At 36.4% G+C, this 21160-nt stretch overlaps 3 protein-coding genes and 1 long non-coding RNA gene across 5 annotated transcripts; 1 reads left to right on the top strand and 3 right to left on the bottom strand.

Moving 5' to 3' along the window:
• Positions 1-972: 972 nt before the first annotated feature.
• LOC136275650 (uncharacterized) lies at positions 973-3354 on the bottom strand. Its single transcript, XM_066085285.1, has one exon. It carries the CDS (start codon positions 3352-3354, stop codon positions 973-975), a length of 2382 nt encoding a protein of 793 aa, XP_065941357.1.
• A 6035-nt stretch (positions 3355-9389) lies between these two features.
• LOC105331006 (uncharacterized) lies at positions 9390-18524 on the bottom strand. The gene is made up of 3 exons (XR_010713797.1): positions 18300-18524; positions 9657-9798; positions 9390-9528 (listed from the first exon to the last, which is right to left on the bottom strand). It is a non-coding gene; the product is annotated as an uncharacterized lncRNA (long non-coding RNA).
• LOC105341162 (holothin acyltransferase) lies at positions 9413-15297 on the top strand. Of its 2 annotated transcripts, none has more exons than XM_066083679.1 (3): positions 9413-9552; positions 12002-12186; positions 14185-15297. In XM_066083679.1, exons 1-3 carry the CDS (start codon positions 9497-9499, stop codon positions 14889-14891), a joined length of 948 nt encoding a protein of 315 aa, XP_065939751.1. In that variant the 5' UTR covers positions 9413-9496; the 3' UTR covers positions 14892-15297. The 2 variants fall into 2 exon arrangements, with proteins under 2 accessions (XP_065939751.1, XP_011445826.3); XM_011447524.4 differs by lacking the exon at positions 9413-9552 and adding an exon at positions 11650-11759.
• A 527-nt stretch (positions 18525-19051) lies between the features above and the next one.
• LOC136275649 (uncharacterized) lies at positions 19052-20050 on the bottom strand. The gene is made up of 2 exons (XM_066085284.1): positions 19887-20050; positions 19052-19628 (listed from the first exon to the last, which is right to left on the bottom strand). Exons 1-2 carry the CDS (start codon positions 20048-20050, stop codon positions 19052-19054), a joined length of 741 nt encoding a protein of 246 aa, XP_065941356.1.
• Between the last annotated feature and the right edge of the window lie 1110 nt (positions 20051-21160).

Below are 21160 nucleotides of genomic sequence, written 5' to 3'. Positions count from 1 at the left end.
GGAAAACTCCTGTTGATCTAGCTGACGATTCTGTAACTTGGAAATGGTCTTCTGTTGCATTATGTCAGAATCCAGAATTGTTTGTATGTATGTCTATACAAGCCTTTGAGGATGTTGAAGCAGTAGCTGATGTTTCCTATATACATGTATACCTGTAGATTAACTAACTTAACAGTAACGGAGAGCTATCAAATACCAATTATTAAAAGCACAAAATGGATTAAATCTAATTATGACAATCACCCTTTCTTGACCAACAAATTATTTCTTGTATAATAAATAACAAAACAAACTAGTTTTACATAAAAAGGAATGTTTCTTTCAACTACACACTGTTTCAAAATATAACCAAAAATATGAAAACATGGACGGGGAATGTTAACTATAAAATGTTACATGACACATATTGACTAAGTATACTGTTATTGGTAATAATAAACTATAAATTTGACGTGACCCTGGTTTTGGAACTCAACTTCTTCATCCACTGAAATACAAGGTCCATGAATAACATACTAATAATATGATAATTTAAGTATATTGAACTTCAGTAGAGCAAATGACGAACATATAACATTCTACTGACTTGTTCAGAACATGATGTGTATCTTACTTATTGAAACAAATGCATGTAATGTATTTTGTTTATAATAACATACAAAATCTACTAGCTTATACTACATGAATAATAATTACAAGCTCCTTATAAAAAACTGGCTTGGAACAAATGTTTACTAAATTAATGATGGTCAGAGCTACATATTTGATTTACTTTTGCAACTGTATAACATTTTATTTTATTGTAATGTTCATACTGTTTTGTCAATAACAACTTATCAGCAGCTGCAAATGTTTTGATACATGTAACATTCTGCTAAATGAATCACAATAAGTTATTAACAAATGTACAGTTATTTCTCACTAGCAGTCATATTTCAGATGATTCTGCTCAAGGTCAATTGCTTGCATTCCCTATGTGATGGTCTGCATGTCTGTGATCAAAGAGTTGACATGATTCTTCAGGGTGGACAGCCGTTGATAGACCTCAACATAGTGTCTCTTGACTGTCCGCAGCAAAGTGTCTTGTTCATGTGTATCAAACACCTCTGGCTGCTCTCTTCCATCAGTCAGTGCCTCAGCAAGATCTGACATTTCATGTTCATTCCAAACATCTCGCCTATCATCTTCACCACAATCACTGTGTATGTTACCACTTTTTATGTTAGCGTGATCTGGGGATGATTGCAGGTTTGACAAGTGTTGCTTTGGAAGCATTGTTGCAGGTTGCTGCTCGATAGTGGTCAGTGTCATCTGCTGCTCTTGTGAACATTCTACAAACTGTTGGTGTGGTGAGAGCGACATGATTGGCTGATGTTGAGGTTGTGCCATGTATTGTTCAGGAGGCAACTGAAGTGCTAGGAGTGGCGCAAGTACACCTTGCAAATGTGGTTGTTGGCACTGCTGCAATAACATGAGTGTTTGCTTAGATCCATAGGGCTGTGTGATCCGTGCATGGTCAGAACAAATGCTTGCTTTGACTGTTTCAAGGATATTGCCAGACACTGAAGAACCCTGGTCAGATACCTCAACAGTTAGCGGTTTTAAAGCGCCCACTGTCTGGACCGACTCAGAATTGTAGCAAAACATCTGCATCTTGGAACTCTTCTCCACATTTCCAGGAATAGATTCAGTACTGGCTGAAGCCATTAGTGGTTCATAACCACTTTGCAACTTTGCCGGATTGACTTGGTACTGAATGCTACCCGTAACTGTCAAACCTGCTCCAGGGGGAGGTATGTCACTGCCATTTAACAGAGTCGGAATGACTTGATCCGTTAGGCCTGGGGTCAGATGCTGCATCAGAGCTGGTGCCATACTTGTATTTTGGCATGGTACATTTTGCAGTATTTGACATGGTAAATCTCGCATTTGAGTTTGTTGATGTACTTGACCAATATGGTATACATTTGACCTGCTTTGCTGCATTGTGTAAGGCTGTGGTGGAGAGATAATCTGATGAAGTTGTGTCTGAGAATTGTGTTGTTGCGGCTGTTTCATGTTGATTTGGGTCTGCAGTGTTGGAGTGGTCTTCTGATTGAGTAGTGTCTGTAAGTTGTGTTGTTGTTGCTGCTGAATGCTGACTGGTGTTGGTAATGCTTGAGTGTAAACCTGTTGTGTCAGCTGATTTTGTGTTGTCAATGTCGGAGCATATCTCTGTTGTGAAACCTGTTGAGACTGTAGTTGTTGGAATCCTGGTGGTGGTTGAATATGATTTTGTGTCAGTACCTGTTGTTTAGTGATGTTTAGCATAGCCTGATTTGGTGTACACGGCACATACTGGTTGGAAGTATTTGAGTTCTGTGTTGATTGAACTGGTGGGTATAATGTTTGTGACATAACCTTGAGATCAATACCTTGACCAGTACATGGAATGTAACCCGCTTGTGGTGTAGTGGCTGTTACCAGGTTTGAGTTTGTACCTTGACCACTGAATGGTATGACACCGCCATGTGGTACAGGTGCAATGTTGGTAAGTGGTACAATGTTGACATTTGTACCATGATCACTAATTGGTACGTAACCACCCTGTGGTATGGATGCATTGTTTGTAGGTGGTACATTATTGACGTTTGTACCCTGACCACTAATCGGTAAGTAACCGCCCTGTGGTATAGGAGTACTGTTGGTATATGTACCTGGTACCATGTTGAGATTCGTACTATGACTACTCATCGGTATATAGATGCCCTGTGGTATTGGTACGCTGTTAGTAAATGGTACATTATTGACACTTGTATCTTGACCACTTATTGGTACGTAACCACCCTGTGGTATGGATGCATTGTTTGTAGGTGGTACATTATTCACATTGGTTTCCAGACCATTAAATGGTACATAACTACCCTGTTGTATGCGTACATTGGTAGTAGATGGTACTATAATGACATTGGTTTCCAGACCATTAAATGGTACATAACTACCCTGTTGTATAGGTATATTGGTGGTAGATGGTACTATGTTGACAATAGTACCCTGACCATTGAATGGTATATTGCCGCTTTGTGGTATGGGTACACTGGTGGTCGGTAGTACTGATGCCTGAGAAACCGATGACTGGAAACTGCTTGCTGCATGGGAAGGAAATCCACTTAGACTTGATGTTGTTTGGTATGGCATCATTAACCCCTGAACACTTGGCGGTATGGAACCAGTCGAACCACCCTGTGCCTGGGAAAATGTACCAGTGTAACTTGTTCCAGTGGCCCTTGAAACGGTATATCCAGTTGGCATCACTCCATAGGCATTTGACGGTAAATAACCTCCCTGTGTCATGGAAGAACTTCCAACTAACATATTTGTGTTGTTATTTTCTGGTCCGATTGATACACCTGGCGTTACCCCCGATGGATTTAGAATAGCACTTTGTGGAGGGTATTGAGCTGAATATGGTGTTCCATATGGTGCAGGGATTCCACTGTAATGTTGGTTAAATCCTGGAGGGGCATTATGACCATGTAGCACTGTACCTGTCTGCAGGGAAAGTTGGCCTGTAGACACTGGACCTACTAATGGTTGCTGAAATGCACTCTGTGCACTCACCCCCTCACTAATAGCGAGCGCAGCTCGCCGGCGCGCAGCGCCGGCGCGAAGCGAGCTCTACCGGCAAGGTGTGTGTGAATAGAAAATTCGGACTAGTTGCACATTCATTCAACGAATTTTTTTGGCGTCAGTAAATCGGACCAGTAATGCATCGTTTTAATCGTCCCAGTAGTTCCCTGTAATCATGGCAATTTTTATCACTTCACACTCTCACGAGAATCAGCAAGACAAATTTAGACAGTAAAAACAATAACGATGTAAGCGACATACAGTCAATGTTACCTCTAAAGTTCACCTCAGTACACTTTCAATAAAAAATAATCGTGTGACGTCACAAACGTTTACACATTGATCCGATATATTTTTTCGGAGTCAGTAAATTTTGACCCACAATTCATAGTACCAATGGTTTCCAACCTCACGTTCCAACATCACGTTCTGTCGAGAATCAAAGTAAAACCTTTGAAAAGCTTATAAGATGTGTAATTTTAAGAACATCATGCTTTTTAAGTAAATAAAACAGTATACTTCGCATACTTTTATTTCTCATGGGAGTTTTAAAGAGTAAGACGACACTTAACCAACGTCAGCTTTGACGTCACAATAAGCACTGATAAGGGGAAATTACTCTAATTGAAGTTATTGTAAATCTGCTGAAATGACCAAAATCCTCTTAAAATCTTGCAAAGGCTAAGATAAAGAACAGCTGACGAATAAGGACATTTCTTCAGATACAGGAAACAGTTGTAAATTGCACTAATTTGGATGAATGCTCACAAATATTTTATTCACTATAATTACGGTAATTTCCTGAAACGTAACGTTATACGTAGCAGCGCCTTTTTTTAAAGGGGGTGGGTGGGTGGATGGCAGCCTCATCCAAAAAATCTTTGCAAGCAAAAAGAAAAATAAATCATGGAAATTCTAATCCTTCAGCTCTTTAGCAGATCAATGGTTTCTTTATTTTCACTTCCATTTATTACATGCGGGGGGAGGGGGGGGGGGGGGAGAGAGACAACACCATGTTCTTTTAACATGATAAGCAAATATTTTTAAGCGTAAATTAAAAATAAAATTAAACATTAATTATTTTTTTTTAAGTGGAGGGGCAAATCCATGGTAAGTCGATTTTCTATGTATAAATTGACAAAAATGAAAAAAACTTTAGCATGGGGGGAGCTCTATGATGAGTCAAGTTTTATATGTAAGTTTAAGAAAAAATGTCTACTGCAAAAAAAAGGGGGAAATCAATCAATCAATCATAATCACAATCACTTTAAAAGAGGAGATGCAGTGCAATGAATATTTATATATTAAAATCTTTATTATTTAACAACATTGTATCTGAGATAAAACTATTGTTCTACATATAAATAAATAAATTATAACAAATCTTATAAACTATGAATAATGAAAATTTACTGAAAAATATGTATGTTTTATTTTTTGGCATTGAAATTTCACGTTGTTAATTTTATTTTATTAATTTATTATAATTCATTGTTTGATCACATGCTGTGCTCGCCCCAACGGTCGCACCGTAAAACATATTATATTCAACGTTGATTGGATTAGAATACATCTTGTTGATCATATTGATGGTAAGTCAATGATTTGTCCATTATTGACTGCATGGTTGACTGCATGCTGGTGATCACATTAAGTAATCAGTTCTAACTTTAGTATTTTCAAAGCCTGAACTAATTTTGACAAATAAATGAAATATCTCTAACTCAAAAATTTGTTTTAAAACAGAGACTGAACAATAATAACCTAGTTCAGTGAAAAAACAATTTGAAAAATTTAGAAAAAAAAAAAAAATTCTCTTTTTTTTTTTAAACAATTTTTTTTCTAAAGTGTAATTTTAAAAATTCTGAAAAATTTACAAATATAATAGCCCAAACTACTTGAACTTATGATATGTTCAACTAATTTAATACAATATAATTGTCAATAGATATGTAAAGACCTTATGATATCATGAACTTATCAAATAATTCTGCCCACAACTGATATACTGCAACAGCAGCAAAAAGAGTTCAAGAAAATATTTCAAAATATCAATTCTCCTAATGAATAAAGTAAATGTTTATGTAAACAATAATAACCTTACTTAAAACTACTAACTAAGGCACTAACTAAAGCTTGAAAATATATTCTATAAACTACTAACTAGTCTAATGTAAACAAACACGTTTTCAGAAAAGAGAAATCGAAAGTGAAAGTTACTTTCACTTTAAAACGTCACAGTCGATTTGGCGCTAAAAATGGCGACAGACAAGACGACCGAAACAGTAAACAAAATGTCAAAAATAAGAAAAACCTTTTCTAGGTAATAATAACTACAAATATGACTTTCAAAGTTAGATAAACGCTTGAGCGTGACAATATACTACATAAATACGAAAAATAATTGAAAAACTACGAAAATTTTATACTCTTGAACACGTGTTTACAATTCATGCTTATCATGCATGAGAAACGGTCACCCACGTGTTTACAGAAACACGAGTGACAAAAATACAAGACGAATTATACTAAATTTCGCTCTAAGTACGCTTATGAAAACGCAAGTAAACTACAATACACAATAGAAAAAATAATGACAATATTGAGTTCCGATATGAAAATATCACGACGTACGCCGTACGTGCTAACTGTCAGCACGCCGTGACAAAAACACACTATGAAAACATGAAATTGCCGGTCAAAATGCAGGAATAACGCACCTGACGCTTATTATAAACGTCCAATGCAAAATAATATATATATATATTGCTCAAAAACGAATTTGACCGAGAAAATCCAACCGGCGATATGTGTATCGCCGTGTGGACAAAAATATCCAAAAATACACAAAAATACGATAAATGTTTACCGGCGACGCCAATGTTGTGTAGCCGAGAAACTACAAAACATATCCTACCGGCGACGCCAATGTTGTGTAGCCGAGAAACTACAAAACATATAGTTCAAATATCTGGTGTCTTACCTGACAATATGCGGCAGACAACAGACAATGGTAAAAATATATAAGGAAAAACAGGGTAACAGGTGTGGTGCGGTATACGGCAGGATCAGAACTGGAGCTCCAGTAGGTTGGACCAGGTAAGGCTGGGGTGGACCAGGGTCAGAGGTCATGCATAACAATACACATACAATAATACAATGCGTTTACACTACACTATTATCCGAACACTTATACTTCCGCTTGAAATTTCACAGGAACTGTACAAATCTTGGTGAAGTCTCGTGAATTTATTACGTACTTAGCAACGATAAAGAAAACATTCCGAACACATTCGCAGGGGTGAACGTACTAGTACACTTACGATTTCCTTACATGCACGTATACGAGCGTTTCACAATTTTTTCAAAATTTATTCACAGCTGACAGTGCATGGCTCCTGTGGGTGTCCATATATCCTCGGGCGTTTAAATGCAGCCATTGGTGGATCCTTGAAAAGATCAGCCATTCTTTCGTTAGTGTAAAGAATGGGCAGATTATTTCTAAGGATGGTGTTGAGGTTCTTATGGGCGGGGTGATATGTAGTGATAAGTGGAACCCTGCTATATATATATATATATATATATATATATATATATATATATATATATATATATATATATATATATATATATATATATATATATATATATATATATATATATATATGAATGAAAAAAATCACAACTCCTGATGATTGATAATGAAACTAGTTGAGTTTATTTCGGTGTTGTGATTTTTTTATATACTACTACGTGTGTGGATTCATACTGTATGTTTTTGGAGAATATATATATTTTTGATCTGATGATCCGCACCTGGCAACAAGACGTGATCCGGCTCTTTGGATCCAGTTACTGTTATAATGATAATTGCATTAAATACTCTTGTCCATTTCAAAATTTTCATTACAAAACTATTTTTTCAAAATCAACTATATGACGTTTACTAATAATTATAACAAAGCTATTTTGAAACGAACTCTTTTAAAGCACTCTACAATACAGATGTTATTTTATGCGAAGTACGTCATCAGTTTCAGAGATTGGTGATACGGAATCGGAAATCCACAGTGTGTTGATCTGGAATATTGGGTCACACTCTATAAAATCAACAGTACCAAGAAGGGAAAATTGATGGTAATATAATAAGATATTGTAACGATTTTATTTTATGAAATTAGGCGATACAGCCTTTGATGATTGTGCTTGTAGAGTCGCTAAGCAACCATGCTTTCAGAGATTGCCACATAACCGACGATAATGCATTGGTCTGCTGATTTCCTACAGGCTTACAAAGTTCAGAATCCGTCCGGTTAGAATATGTGATTTATAGTATACACTGTATACGTGTATCCTAAGTCCAAAGGACACGCCCCCCTCCCCTTTATCCAACAATACATTCACTCTAGAAAGCCACATACGGTACCGATCAGACCTAACCTAACCCAAACTAAACCCTGGGTTTACTTTCTGGGTTTAATCTGGGTTTACGAGAGTGGTCCCAGAGTAAACCCAGAGTAAACCCAAAGTAAACCCAGAGAGTATACCCCTGAAAGCAGATGCTACTTGTATATTCGGAATCTACAAGGGGCAGGAATTGCAGGCAGTTAGATGGTAAGATAAAATACAGGTCTGCTTCACACTTCAGTGCGTACAGTTGACCCCAAAAGCAATCCCGAGTGAACCCAAAGTAAACCCCGAGTAAACCCCAAGTAAACCCTAAGTGGACCCAAATTTTCAAAAAGTAAACCCAGAGTAAACCCGAAGTAAACCCAGAAAGTAAAAAGTAGTTAGGGTTTACTCTGGTGTTAGGTTGGGTCTGATCGGTACTGTATGTATTGCCTAGCTCGTGCTCGGACCAATTACTGACGTAAATTGGTCTCGGCACCTATGTATTTCAGAATCGTAAGAATGACGTCATCAAACTTAACGTCACGTATGCAGTATCACAAAGTCTCATTCTGGAACGTTTGCTATGAATTCTGGGTCAACGTAGCATAACAAAATGTTAAGATTTCCAGTCAAAGATATCAATACAAAATTGCAAAATACTGAATTGCTGAAGAGAGTTGATTTTATTGATAATTTTAATTGATAATTATTTAATTTTAAAATCAACGATATGTAATTTCATGTAGCTTCTTAGGTGTATTGGAATAATACATTCTTTGTAACATAAACTATTGGACCTTTCCAACAAGAATTCAGAGCTATAAACGAAAACCCCCAGATGACTCATTTTGTGTAACAATAAAAGATTCGAGTTCACAAAAACTCTACGATGCAAAACTGTATTCACGCAATTTTCAACAAACAAATAATAATTATGTTTAGCCTTTACTAGTCGTTGTCCTATCTTTAGATTGGATTGCCTGCTCTTGATTCTAAACGATACCGCTATAGAAGAGTCAATCAAATTTTGTGTAGCAATACAGATGGCTTCAAAACAATCTACATTGCTCGTATGATTTAAAATCTGACTGTTTTGAAAGTACCATGAACACGTTTTCCTGACAAACAATGCTTCTGAATACATTTTATCGAATTTATCAAATATTTTTACGTATTCAGTCTTTCTCAGCGGTGATGATTTGTGCTAGGCTCCAATTATTGTTTTACGTCCATTTTGCCAAAGTTACTGCACAGGAGAGTTGACTAAAATCAGCTCCCAAATATTAACATACATGTAAATAATAGAGGATTTTTTTTTATATTTTAATAGAATTAATTTGAGTGTCCTCCAGCAATGACCTTCTACCCCAAGCAAAACGTAGTCTGTTAGTCTGTCCGTTCATCTCATTCCGGCACTATGGGGGTTTAACAGGTTCATCAGTCATCCAGAGATAAGCATCAACCAACCAGGATTACCATCACGATTTTCTTTCGAATGCACATCTCAAATCCAAGTTTAATCAAAGACTGTTTAAGAAACAAGGAAAAATTGTAGGTGGTACACATAATTATGTTCATCATTTAATTCAGACCGGCATAGAACGGATAGAATGTTGATTGGTTACCATTCTTATGATTGATATCAACAAACGTACCAAGACATCAGTTGCCAAGCAGTCGTAGGTTCCGTCTTTGTTGATATCGATACCATGAAATTAAATAGCGAATATCTCAGAATAGACGTCCGTAATCACCGTACATGTACAGTCTCTTTATCGGACAAGTAGTATTCAAATCCTATAAGAGAGAAATTGTTTTTTTCAATGTGCATTTTGACAGCTGAAATTCTTGAAGAATATTCACTATCTCCTGGATATCTATTCAAGTCATATGGTACTGACAGCTGAAAGCTAAACCTAACATAATATCATTTAGCCCATTGCCATCCATATAAACTCAATGTGTACAGGCAAAAAAAATAATAACAATTTTTGAAATTAAAAAAAAAGGATGCTAATTTGATTATATCCATATGTTTAATCGTATATCAAAATCTTTTTAAACTCCATTACGTTGATTATATTGTCAAATATCATGGTCAGCAATCTTTATTCCAATGGCAATGTGCTCTTGGCAGAAATTGCGTGAGATTAACTTTCGGCATATCTAGAGTTAATTGGTAAAGTATAAACAAGAAAAGAACTCGGCAGAGTCTCTAGCACCAAAAGCAAACAACAACGTGGCAAAGATCAATGCAACGTTTGTCATTGTGCAACATTTAATCCTTGCCAGCGTTTTAGATATTTTAATGTATGATAGACGGTATCTTTGCCTTTGGTTACAAGTGTCGAACTTTTGTCCTGTGTAGCAACTGATGGACTTACCCGGATTTTTCTTTATAAGATTCATCAATTCTACATCTGCATTAAGGAGACAGAAGATATTTGTAATATTTCTCTGATAGTATTTCAATGACAATGATGATAATATGAAATTGAACCATTCTTGTTGGAAATATAGGTGCGTTAGTTAAATGCCAAATTATGAAAACATATACTATTTGTTTCGTTTATAACGATGGATGCTATCAAAATCCTTTGCTTTTTTATTCGATCTCTGCATAATAAATTCACACAGTGTCTGAACAATAACAATGGAATACACTAATATATCTATGTCTTCTATTTCAATGTTGATTTGACCTGATTGTATTATATAAAACAGAAACATAATATATCACCTGGTATATCTTTTTTTGTCAACTGCACCGTACTGCTAGTGTTCATATCTAATTATCGACTTCTAGATTTCATTTCAAAATTCCAAGTGGTTTGCAAGTGGAGATTACAACTTTTTGATCCGCTATTTATCAGTACTAATACTTATATCGCTTTATTCCGTTACCTACATATGAGATGACCTGGCCTGCCAATTGTTGAATAATTATTTTACCCTGAAACGTTCTACTTTTCTCACTTGAACAGCAAATGAACGGTGAGCTCACGCCGAGCAAGCGGTGAGCACACTCTAAGCAAACGATGAGAGCACACTGAACGGAATTTGGTGATCGCTTATGAACGGTGAACGGTGAGCAAACGCAGAGCGCAAACGGAGCGCCAACGCAAGTGAAATGTGAACGGTGAACGCATGGTGAACGATATGTAAACGCTATTTGGATGCAAAATGAACGATTTATTCCGAGAGCCTTGGGACTTTTTCTGAACGCTTGTAAATGCACGGTGAGCGCTTTGTGAACGATAAGCGCAAACGGAGTGGAGCAAAGAACTCAAATGAACACATGGTGAACAACTGTGAGCGCATGGTGTATGGTGTATATAATTCTATATATATATATATTTAAAAAGGTTTTCAGTAGACGATAACACAATAATCCATTTCTCTCAAATTTAATCCAGAGCGCTTTCGCCTGATCGGCTCTTCCGTTTATATCGTTACCTATGCCAAGGACTTATTCGTTCATATATATATATATATATATATATATATATATATATATATATATATATATATATATATATATATATATATATATATATATATATATATATATCTGTCATGCGCATTGTACATATCATGCGCATTGTACATGTATATCAATTATCTCTAACTTGCATATATATGAAGAAAGCGTCGTATTGAACATTAGTTGTGAAAATAATGGCTCTTCGACCATGGACTTTGCGTTTCCAAAACTGTCTTCTTTTTTCTCAAAAATGGATATATAGATCGGTTCGAAGGTAGAAATTGTTGTTGGTACATGAATCCCAAGAAATCGTTTTATTTTACCGTTTCGTCGGACCAGTAGCTGCTTATTATGTTTCTTAAACCATTTAAGAATTTATGCTAAAAATCTAGAAGTTTGTAAAAAAAAAAGAAAAGAACTCCCAAAGGTTGTAAAATGATATTTAATAAAGGGATAAGTATCATGAGGTTTTTTCTGTAATTCATTTTTATTTTTTATTCTTTTTCCTGGCTTTAGTCTGAGCGAGCATACTAAGAACATCCGTTACGAGATCCGGCCCCTGAAGCGCGCCGACCTGCCTAGTTTGCACGCCCTCTTGGCCGAGAATAAGTGGTACATGGAGATGTCGTACCTGGAGTGTGTCTTCAACACCGACCCCTCAGGACTGACGGTCGTCGTCAAGGACAACGGAGAGCTCATAGGTCAGAACCATTAAAACCAGTGATAAAGAACTATCTGGTATTATATACTCGGATATGAAAAACAATGTTTAACATTAACTGTGATATTATGATTGTTTGCCACGTTAACTTTGAGACATTTAAGGCCCGAATAGATTCTTAGGGGATATCATCACGCAGAGTGCTGCTATCGTGAACATGTGTAATGATCACATGTATCGTCACTCGGGGAGTGACCGCCCTTCTTACAAACCTTACATCTGGACGAGTTATGGCAGTCTCTTATATAGTGGGTAGCCTCTCAGAAGTAAGTAAAAAGTGGGGTGCGTTTGTTTGAAGTTTGGCTGTAGTGGTATATGAAAGACTGAAACCCTGCGCATTTGCATTTACGGGGTAGAAATTTGACATCCGAAAGAGCGCTAACATAGATAAAGCCGTTATTCCAGTCATTTTTCTTGCTTTTTGGTTCCCGAATATTTTCATACTTTAAGTCACTGGTGAAATTTAGACCAAACTGTTTTAGCATTTTCATGATTTCTTTATCATCTACCGACAGAGGGACCTATTTGACCATAATTATGAGAACCTGCTCAGATGGTTCATTAGTACCTGCGAAGAAGGGACTTATGTCATATACACTAATCTGCCTGTTTCTGATATCAAAGCCTGAGGGAGTTTTGACTTGCTTTTGGACGATTTGACAGAGACCCGCCATAGGACCTCTGTCTTTTTGAACGCATTAAATAAGGAATAAGGAATCATTTTTTGAGTATTATGAGGTGATAATTTCGGTCGGGGCGTGATCAAATCCAATAAAGCTGGAAGGGCTTTATGATAGATTTCATCACGCCCCGACCGAAATTATCACCTCATAATATTCAAAGAATGATTCCTTATTACTTATATTTATATAGTTTTAAGCCATCGTACGATTAAATATTTAAATATAAGTAAGCAAACCCCGCTGGCGCCTCGATTTGGCGTCATTTGTATTATGGGTTATATAGTAAAAAATCGATACGTAGTGTTATCACAGGCAAAGACACTGGAAAATGTAAATATATATCGTTCACAACTTTGCTTGTTGCCACAGAGAGTTCCTAATCAGAAATACGATTAGCGCCTATTGTTTTAACCCATGGATTTTTGTCATTAAAATTGATGGGTTTCTGAATTTTTCCCGTAAGGTAAGAGAAATTCACTCAGAACACACGCGGTAAGGTGCAGTTCACTTCTAAACGATGCATTGAATACAAAACACCATGTTGTACACAGATTAAAAGACCCGGTCTAAATAAATCGTAAGGTGAATGAAAAGGATGATTCAAAGAAAAACTTTATATACAAACACACTATATACAAAACTAGCGAAGGAGATTCAGCCAAAAAAGTATTTAAATTCCTTAAAATCTGCCAAAAACACGGAGCGTGGAACGAACACGTCCATGCGGCTTAACGTCACGTGACTCTTTGTATCTTTTACCCAGTCCCATCCTATTCTTGTCAACTTTATGATGACAGAACTTTATCGTTTAAGATCACTGTCCCCAATAATATTTTGTTGTTTGATCTCACATTTATATGCATAATAGCAACAGGAAAACAACAAGACAGTACGAGGATAAATCATATAGATTACCCCTGTTCAATAGTAATAAAATGTAACAGTCCTACTTTTAGCTCTCCAGGAGGTTGATATGTATATGATAAACATCTGAAGTATGTTGAACATAGTTTTCATACACTAAATTATTCCTGGTATATTTTTTACTCAAATCATCAAAGGTTTACTTTCTTTAAAATATCTAATTAAGCTTTTATGCAGACAAACTGTCAGCGCTTTGCCTAAGGACTAAATTACGGTAAATCAAATACAGATAACTGCATTTCTAGATTGATCCAGTTTTTTTTTTAATTCTTCAAAATCTTGATACGTGCAGTTGAATGTCTTAAACTCATACAAATAATACTATATTTGAAAATAACATTTGGCTGTATAGTGCCTATTCATTTATCCAGGTCATAGCGGACTCCTTGCTCACAGCGACACCATAGTGGGTGGCGGATTGACCATCATAAAGGACGGGTATCGTCATTTAGGGATTGGAAAACATTTGTTTCAGGAACAAATGAAAGCGAAGGGAGATCGGAATGGTTTCGGGAATATTTTAACCAATCGGATTTCGTTCTACGCCCCGTTCGGCTTAACTATCATGTCACACATCTTCCATTTCAACCAAGGACCTGTCGACCCAGAATTCATAGCAGACGTCCCAGAGGGAGACTTCGAGGTCGTCAGCGCACGTGACATTAAGTTTGATGACGTTATTGCTTACGATTCTGAAATCCATACGGTACCAAGACCAGTTTACATCAGTAATTGGGCCGAGCACCAGCTAGCCAACACTTACGTGGCCTTAAAGAGTGGACGTGTTGTTGGGTACGGAGTGGTACGTCCGTCTGATGTAGGATACAAGATGCATCCGCTCTATGCGGATGATCCCAAGATTGCCAAAGCTCTGTTCTGCAGACTCGCCTCGCATATTCCAACCGGACAGGTTATGAACTTTGCTCAGCCTATAGGAAATGAGCAGGCCAATGCATTTGTAGTTGGTAACAAACTAACGTCGTACATCTCCATGACAAGAGTTTACGACAAGTGGAACATACCGGTGGACATACAGAGGGTGTATTCAGTTTCCACAACGGAGTTTTGCATCATTTAGAGATAACACAACCAGTGTTTTAAAAGATTATATAACTAATAATAAATACTATTATAAAGAATAAAGTTTGTTGATATGTGTTTAATAACAACATTTAACACATACATATCAATGTTTTTTCTACACCTTTACCTGAAAACAGACATAACGAAAGTTAAACCGATAAAAGGTTTTATTGTTTTCAACTTCCCGGACACTACTTTCCACAAAGTCTTCACTCAGACAAATGAAGTATAATTAAATGCACCTTTTCATGCATTATCAATACGTGAGGTTCTAGGGAATTTCCACTTTATCTTCCATCATAGTACTTTTAGAATGTTTCCTACCTCTTTTTTGTACATTTTGCCGGCGAATAAAATGTGTTTTAGATTCAATGCAAACAGATTCTTTACAAAGTAAACTCTTCAAAGCACTCTCTTTTAAGCATATCAGGATTGGAATCAAGTACTTTACTAAATGTAAAAATGTAAAAAAAAAAAATGTTTTCAAAAAGTTTTAGTTCTATTTGGTTGCAGCTGAATGAAAAAATTGTATTGTATATAATTGTCATTTATATGTACAATAACACCATCATAACACCACGAGGGAAGCAATACATGTTCCCTAATAGTCAATAAACAGAACGTTTTATTATACATTCATGTTTAATACTGAAATCTGATTGGTTTAGACGCAATTAATAATCCGTTCTATTACCCACAGCGTTATCAACGCACTTGGCAACGGGTAACATTATATAAATAGTGCCTGTTTAAGAGGGTAACAGTTGGTTGACAATGGTTTTCGAGGGGTGTCAAAAAAACTATTTATTTTGTTATACTGAGTGTATTAATTTTAAAGAAAACGTCACTGCTTCTAGATAGGAATAACGTGAATTCTAAGGCGAACTGTACGCGCATGATTTTCGGTTATTTCTTCCTACTGCCCCTTTAAGATATCCAGGCGGCCTCTGACATGTCTGGCACAGAGAAGTTCAAATGTAGTAAGACCTGTTGTTTCATTTGAGAACTCTCTATAGGCAAAAAGTACATATGGTGAATGAACATCCCATTTTAATGGCTCTACAACTGCATAGTTTTTCCTTTCGCTTTTGGCGTTCTCCCTTTGACGCTCGACCCTTTCGCGATAAACTCGAACTTTCATTTCGGAACCTGCGACATTGTGGAATTTTATGCATGGAAACATACAAATAATGAAATGTTAAAGTAAAAACTTCAAAAATGCAAAAAGAAACCTTTGATTTATACAAGCTCAGATGCATCCTACCGCTGTCACCATTTGGGGAATATGTGGTTATACATCCCCGGAAGTTTACAAAAAACTAAAAAAAACAAATATTATTTTTTAGCAAAATACTTAATAACAAATTAAATAAGAATAAAGCAGAAAGTTACAAAAAATATACAAACAAAAGAAATATCTAAATAGAGTTAATGGTTTTATTTATTCGGCCTCTGCACATCAACGTCTGGAAATAGTGTTTAATGAACTTACAATGTTCAAGTTTGGTTATATATATTGCACGGAACAAGTTATACTAACGGGCTGCATGTTTCCTCCTAAGTTTCCATATGGAATGGTCAACTCCTGGTTCAGGCATCAGAAAAATGTTTCAACAGAACTGAATATTCATTTAATTTCAAAATGCGCAACATGAATTATCAAGTATTAAACGTTAACAATGAAGATGGTTTTTATAAATACTTTGAAAAATGAAAATGTTCTACGAGGGTCACCGCAATGTAAAAAATGAATAAACTGGATTTAGATATGCGTCGTAAGGGCCGCCATAGATTGATCATACACAACTCTAATTTAACATTTTCGGAATCTAAGACACCCGACAGCGGACTTCTGAATGCGGACCTTTTAGTTGAGGGGACATGTCATAGACGAAAATTAAAGAATATATAAGTGTTAACGATCTTATGCTTTTATTAATTGACTAAGGGTACGTTTAATTAATTTTGTGTGTGTTTTTAATACGAATAAGCATGTTGATTTTTCTCAACTATGATATTTTTAAAGATTAATTTCAATTAATTTAAGGTGCACGTATTTCTTATGTTCATGTATAATATTTTTTATATACTCGAAGTAATTTCAAGATATTCCAAGTGATACGATATATTTGACCGAACTGTTATCAATGTTTAAAAATACCGCAAAATTATTTATACATATAATAAGTATACTGAAACCAACTCAAGCCTTTGAGTTTGTAGATGTTCAGTTTTATTCATAGTATGTATTTCTACAGTATGTAGTACGCTTTTAGTAAAAAAGCTGAAAAATAATAAAATAGATTTACAATACTGAAAATACTGACATTTGACATTGTTATACTTTCATGTTAAATACTGAAATCTGATTGGTTAAGACGCAGTTAATAATATTTATTGTTATACTTTCATATTAAATACTGAAATCTGATTGGTTAAGACGCAGTTAATAATATTTACTATTACCCTCAGCGTTAGCAACGCACTTGGCAACGGGTAACATTAAAAAATATTACATGCGCGAAAATTATGCGCGTACGGTTCGCTGTAGAATTCACGTTATTCCTATATAAAAGCAGTAAAATTTTCTTAAAAATTTTAAAAAAGACATTCAGTATAACAAAATAAATAGTGCCTGTTTGGGAGGGTAACAGTTGAAATTGACACCCCGAGAAAACCATTGTCAACCGACGCGAAGCGGAGGTTGACAATGGTTTTCGAGGGGTGTCAATTTCAACTGTTATCCTCCCAAACAGGCACTATTTATATACTATTACCCTCAGCGTTAGCAACGCACTTGGCAACGGGTAACATTAAAAAATGTTACATGCGCGAAAATTATGCGCGTACGGTTCGCTGTAGAATTCACGTTATTCCTATATAAAAGCAGTAAAATTTTCTTAAAATTTTTTAAAAAGACATTCAGTATAATAACAAAATAAATAGTGCCTGTTTGGGAGGATAACAGTTGAAATTGACACCCCTCGAAAACCATTGTCAACCTCCGCTTCGCGTCGGTTGACAATGGTTTTCTCGGGGTGTCAATTTCAACTGTTACCCTCCCAAACAGGCACTATTTATATAATACTGACTGTATGAATACACTGATTGAAAAAATAGACTGACTGAATTCTTTCAATGTAAATAAAGTAAAATATAGAATTGAAATTCTTGTAATAATGTTGGACACAATGTATAATGATATCAATAAGTATACATGTAAAATAATTCACAATATTTTAGTAAATTTACTTAATAAACATGATACCTATAATTTCACGCACGGATGATTTTGGCGCCAATGAGTGAACTATTCTTTGTTTACATTACATCATCATTATATCAATAAACACTGAACATATGGTTTATATTATATAAATAATAAACAAATACAAGTACTTACACCGGAGGGCTATAAGTTTCTTGAAAGGAATGTGTACTCTTGTACAAACTGATATTACGGTGACTCTACCGAAGTTGTGTACTGCACGGCTCAGTGCAAAAATCTCTAATGACAAGAGAGTAGAAGAAAAGGGGAGTGACTCACTCAAGAAGATTAATTCGTACGTAGAATATTCCTGAAAACACCACACTCCCCACCTAATATCATCCAGATATTACAAGTATGAAAAATGTTAACTATTAAAAATATTTAACTAGTACTAGTAAGATTAATTACACATATACATTCACCAACGTTTTATTGGTAATTATAATAACAGTTCGTCAGTTCACTGTAAGCAACAAGTATAGTTACGACCTAGTCAATAATTAATACAATTTATGTAATGGGTCTCACAAATGTCACACGTTTCCCATCTCTGACGATGCGAACCTCCACCGTCCTGACTTTACCATCATTCTGACTCGGGAAAACTCTTGTAACGAGACCAAGAGGCCACTGTCCGCGATGAACCGTCGGATCGCGAATGAGAACGACATCACCAGTCTTCAGATCATGTTGGTTATTCTGCTATTTACGACGGACTTGTAAGTTCTGCAAGTACTTATCTCGCCATCGCTTCCAAAACATGTTGGAGAGATACTGGACTTGTTTCCACTGCGATACGTACATGTCTTTAATGTTATGAGAGTCATCACGCATCAAGTCAACACTGAAGTCCTTCTGAGTTAACAACATCGATGGACTAATAATCACTGGATTATAGAGTTCATGATTGCGGTAACTTCGCACATAAATGTACACAAAACTTCATGAGTAAGTTCCTTGGTTTTAGTGTTGAGTAGAAGAGCGTCAAGAATCTTCCTTGCAATCCCGATCATTCTTTCCCATGATCCGGCCATATGTGACGCATGGGGAGGATTAAAGGTCCATTTGGCTCCATTTGTAGACAGAAATTTCTTTACTGGTCCAGACTCTACATAAATCGCATCAACATTAATGTGATCTAATGCTCCTGCGAAGTTCGTTCCACGATCTGATCGAAAATCCTTTACGGCTCCTCGTATGGATATGAATCGTGGAAGGGCATTTATAAATGCTGAACTGCTAAGCTCCTCTATGACCGCAATATGGATTGCCCTAGATGTGAGACAGCTGAAGAGTATGGCCCATCTCTTCGAATGTGCTAATCCTCCTCGTGTTCTGCGTGCTACAATGTTCCACGGACCAAAAACGTCGACGCCTACAATAGTAAACGGAGGTGACGGAACAACTCTGTCTGCTGGCAGGTCAGCCATGATTTGTTGAGAGGAAGGTCTACGTAGTTTCCTACAAATCACACACTTATGTAACACAGAATTGAAAATCTTAAAGGCTCCTATAATCCAGAAACCATGAGATCGTAGGGCAGCTTCTGTGAACACTCTACCTTAGTGTTGTACCCTCTCATGATAATGTCTGACTAGTAAAATGGCAGCATGTGATTTCCTGTCAATGATGATCGGTTGTTTTTGGTTTATGGGTAACGGAGATTGACTAAGACGCCCGCCGACGTTTGCGTTTTCCGCCGTTTTCTGTAAACCATACATCGCTACAGCTGGGGATGGTGTGTTTCCAAACACATGGACTTTCATACGGTACTCGATGAGTTCCTCGTTTGGATCGCTGTTGCGGTACCAGAAAAATCGTAGAAAGTCACGATGATCTTTTGTCACTAGGAATCTGTAAAACATCTGTTCAATATCGGCCATAATTCATACTGCATCTTTACGAAAGCGCAATAATACACCAGTTAGGTCATTCACAAATTTTGGTTCACTCAATAAGACACTATTTAATGAAACTCCCTGAAATTTCACAGAAGAATCAAAGACACCACGAATTTTGTCTGGCTTTTTGGGATTGTAAACACCAAACAATGGTAAGTACCAACACTCTTTTTTGGGGTCTAATGTTGGAGCGATTTCCATGGCGTCACTTTCGATGAGGTTCTTCATGAATGTCACAAGATGCTCTTTCTTTGTAGGATTTTTCTGTAAATTGGCATGCAGCATTTGAGCACGTTTTAATGCTTGACATCTGTTGTTTGGTAGTGACTGTCGTGGATTTCTAAATGGGAGGGGCGCTTTCCATCGTCCATCTTGATCTTTCGGAAAGGATTTATCCATTAATTCCATGAATTCACGATCGTCGATTGATAGTCCAGTCTCATTATCATCTGTCTGAACATGAAATATGTTGCTCTGAATTTCGAATTCTGAATTCGAAATTTAGAGCAACATATTTCATGTTCAGACGTCGATGTTGTTTTTTAACTGAAACACATTGGAACATGGTTTAAAAATGGTTTCACGATGGCTGTAAATTATGGTAGTCTTGTATGTTGTAATGTTTGGTTTGTGGAATCTTTCTTAACAAACATCCCCGACCACGACCCATCCAAGGTTCAACTGTTGTGCAAAGGGTGCATTTCGAGCTCCAATACGTTGGTCCTTGACATGATGTGCTTCTGCTAAATCTCGTTCGATAAGTAACAGTATCTGTGCATCTGGATTAAGTGCAGGAATCGGTATGTCACGCAGATGTGGTTGATGGCGTATGACATCTGGTGTGGGAATTCACTTCGATCGTCAGGAATGTCATTACAGTCAGTTACCATCGGAAGTTCCATGGTTACGGATCCATCGATGGATGACACAAAGAAGCCTGAAGTTCTGCGTCCACTCATCTGTTGACGTCCAGCACACGAAGTCAGTGTAAATTGGTGAGTCACTGATTTGGATTTATGCATGTAGTCAAAAAGTTATGATCTTGCAAGTGTGCAATTACTTTGATCATCGATTATAGCGTACATGGTTAAA

This window comes from Magallana gigas, chromosome 5 (assembly GCF_963853765.1).
Source record: "Magallana gigas chromosome 5, xbMagGiga1.1, whole genome shotgun sequence".
NCBI lineage: Eukaryota > Metazoa > Mollusca > Bivalvia > Ostreida > Ostreidae > Magallana > Magallana gigas.
The sequence above is the reverse complement of the archived record's forward strand: the minus strand, read 5'-3'. Positions and strand labels throughout refer to the sequence as shown.

Bases quoted from the DNA above. Each gene is read 5' to 3' on its own strand.
- LOC136275650 (XM_066085285.1), bottom strand. From the start codon at position 3,354: ATGTTAGTTGGAAGTTCTTCCATGACACAGGGAGGTTATTTACCGTCA.
- LOC105341162 (XM_011447524.4), top strand. From the start codon at position 11,680: ATGGCTCTTCGACCATGGACTTTGCGTTTCCAAAACTGTCTTCTTTTT. The intron at 11,760-12,001 runs GTAGAAATTGTT...TCCTGGCTTTAG, and splicing joins ATATATAGATCGGTTCGAAG to TCTGAGCGAGCATACTAAGA. The intron at 12,187-14,184 runs GTCAGAACCATT...TCATTTATCCAG, and splicing joins GGACAACGGAGAGCTCATAG to GTCATAGCGGACTCCTTGCT.
- LOC136275649 (XM_066085284.1), bottom strand. From the start codon at position 20,050: ATGGCCGATATTGAACAGATGTTTTACAGATTCCTAGTGACAAAAGAT. The intron at 19,629-19,886 runs GTATGGTTTACA...TGTGATTTGTAG, and splicing joins CCATCCCCAGCTGTAGCGAT to GAAACTACGTAGACCTTCCT.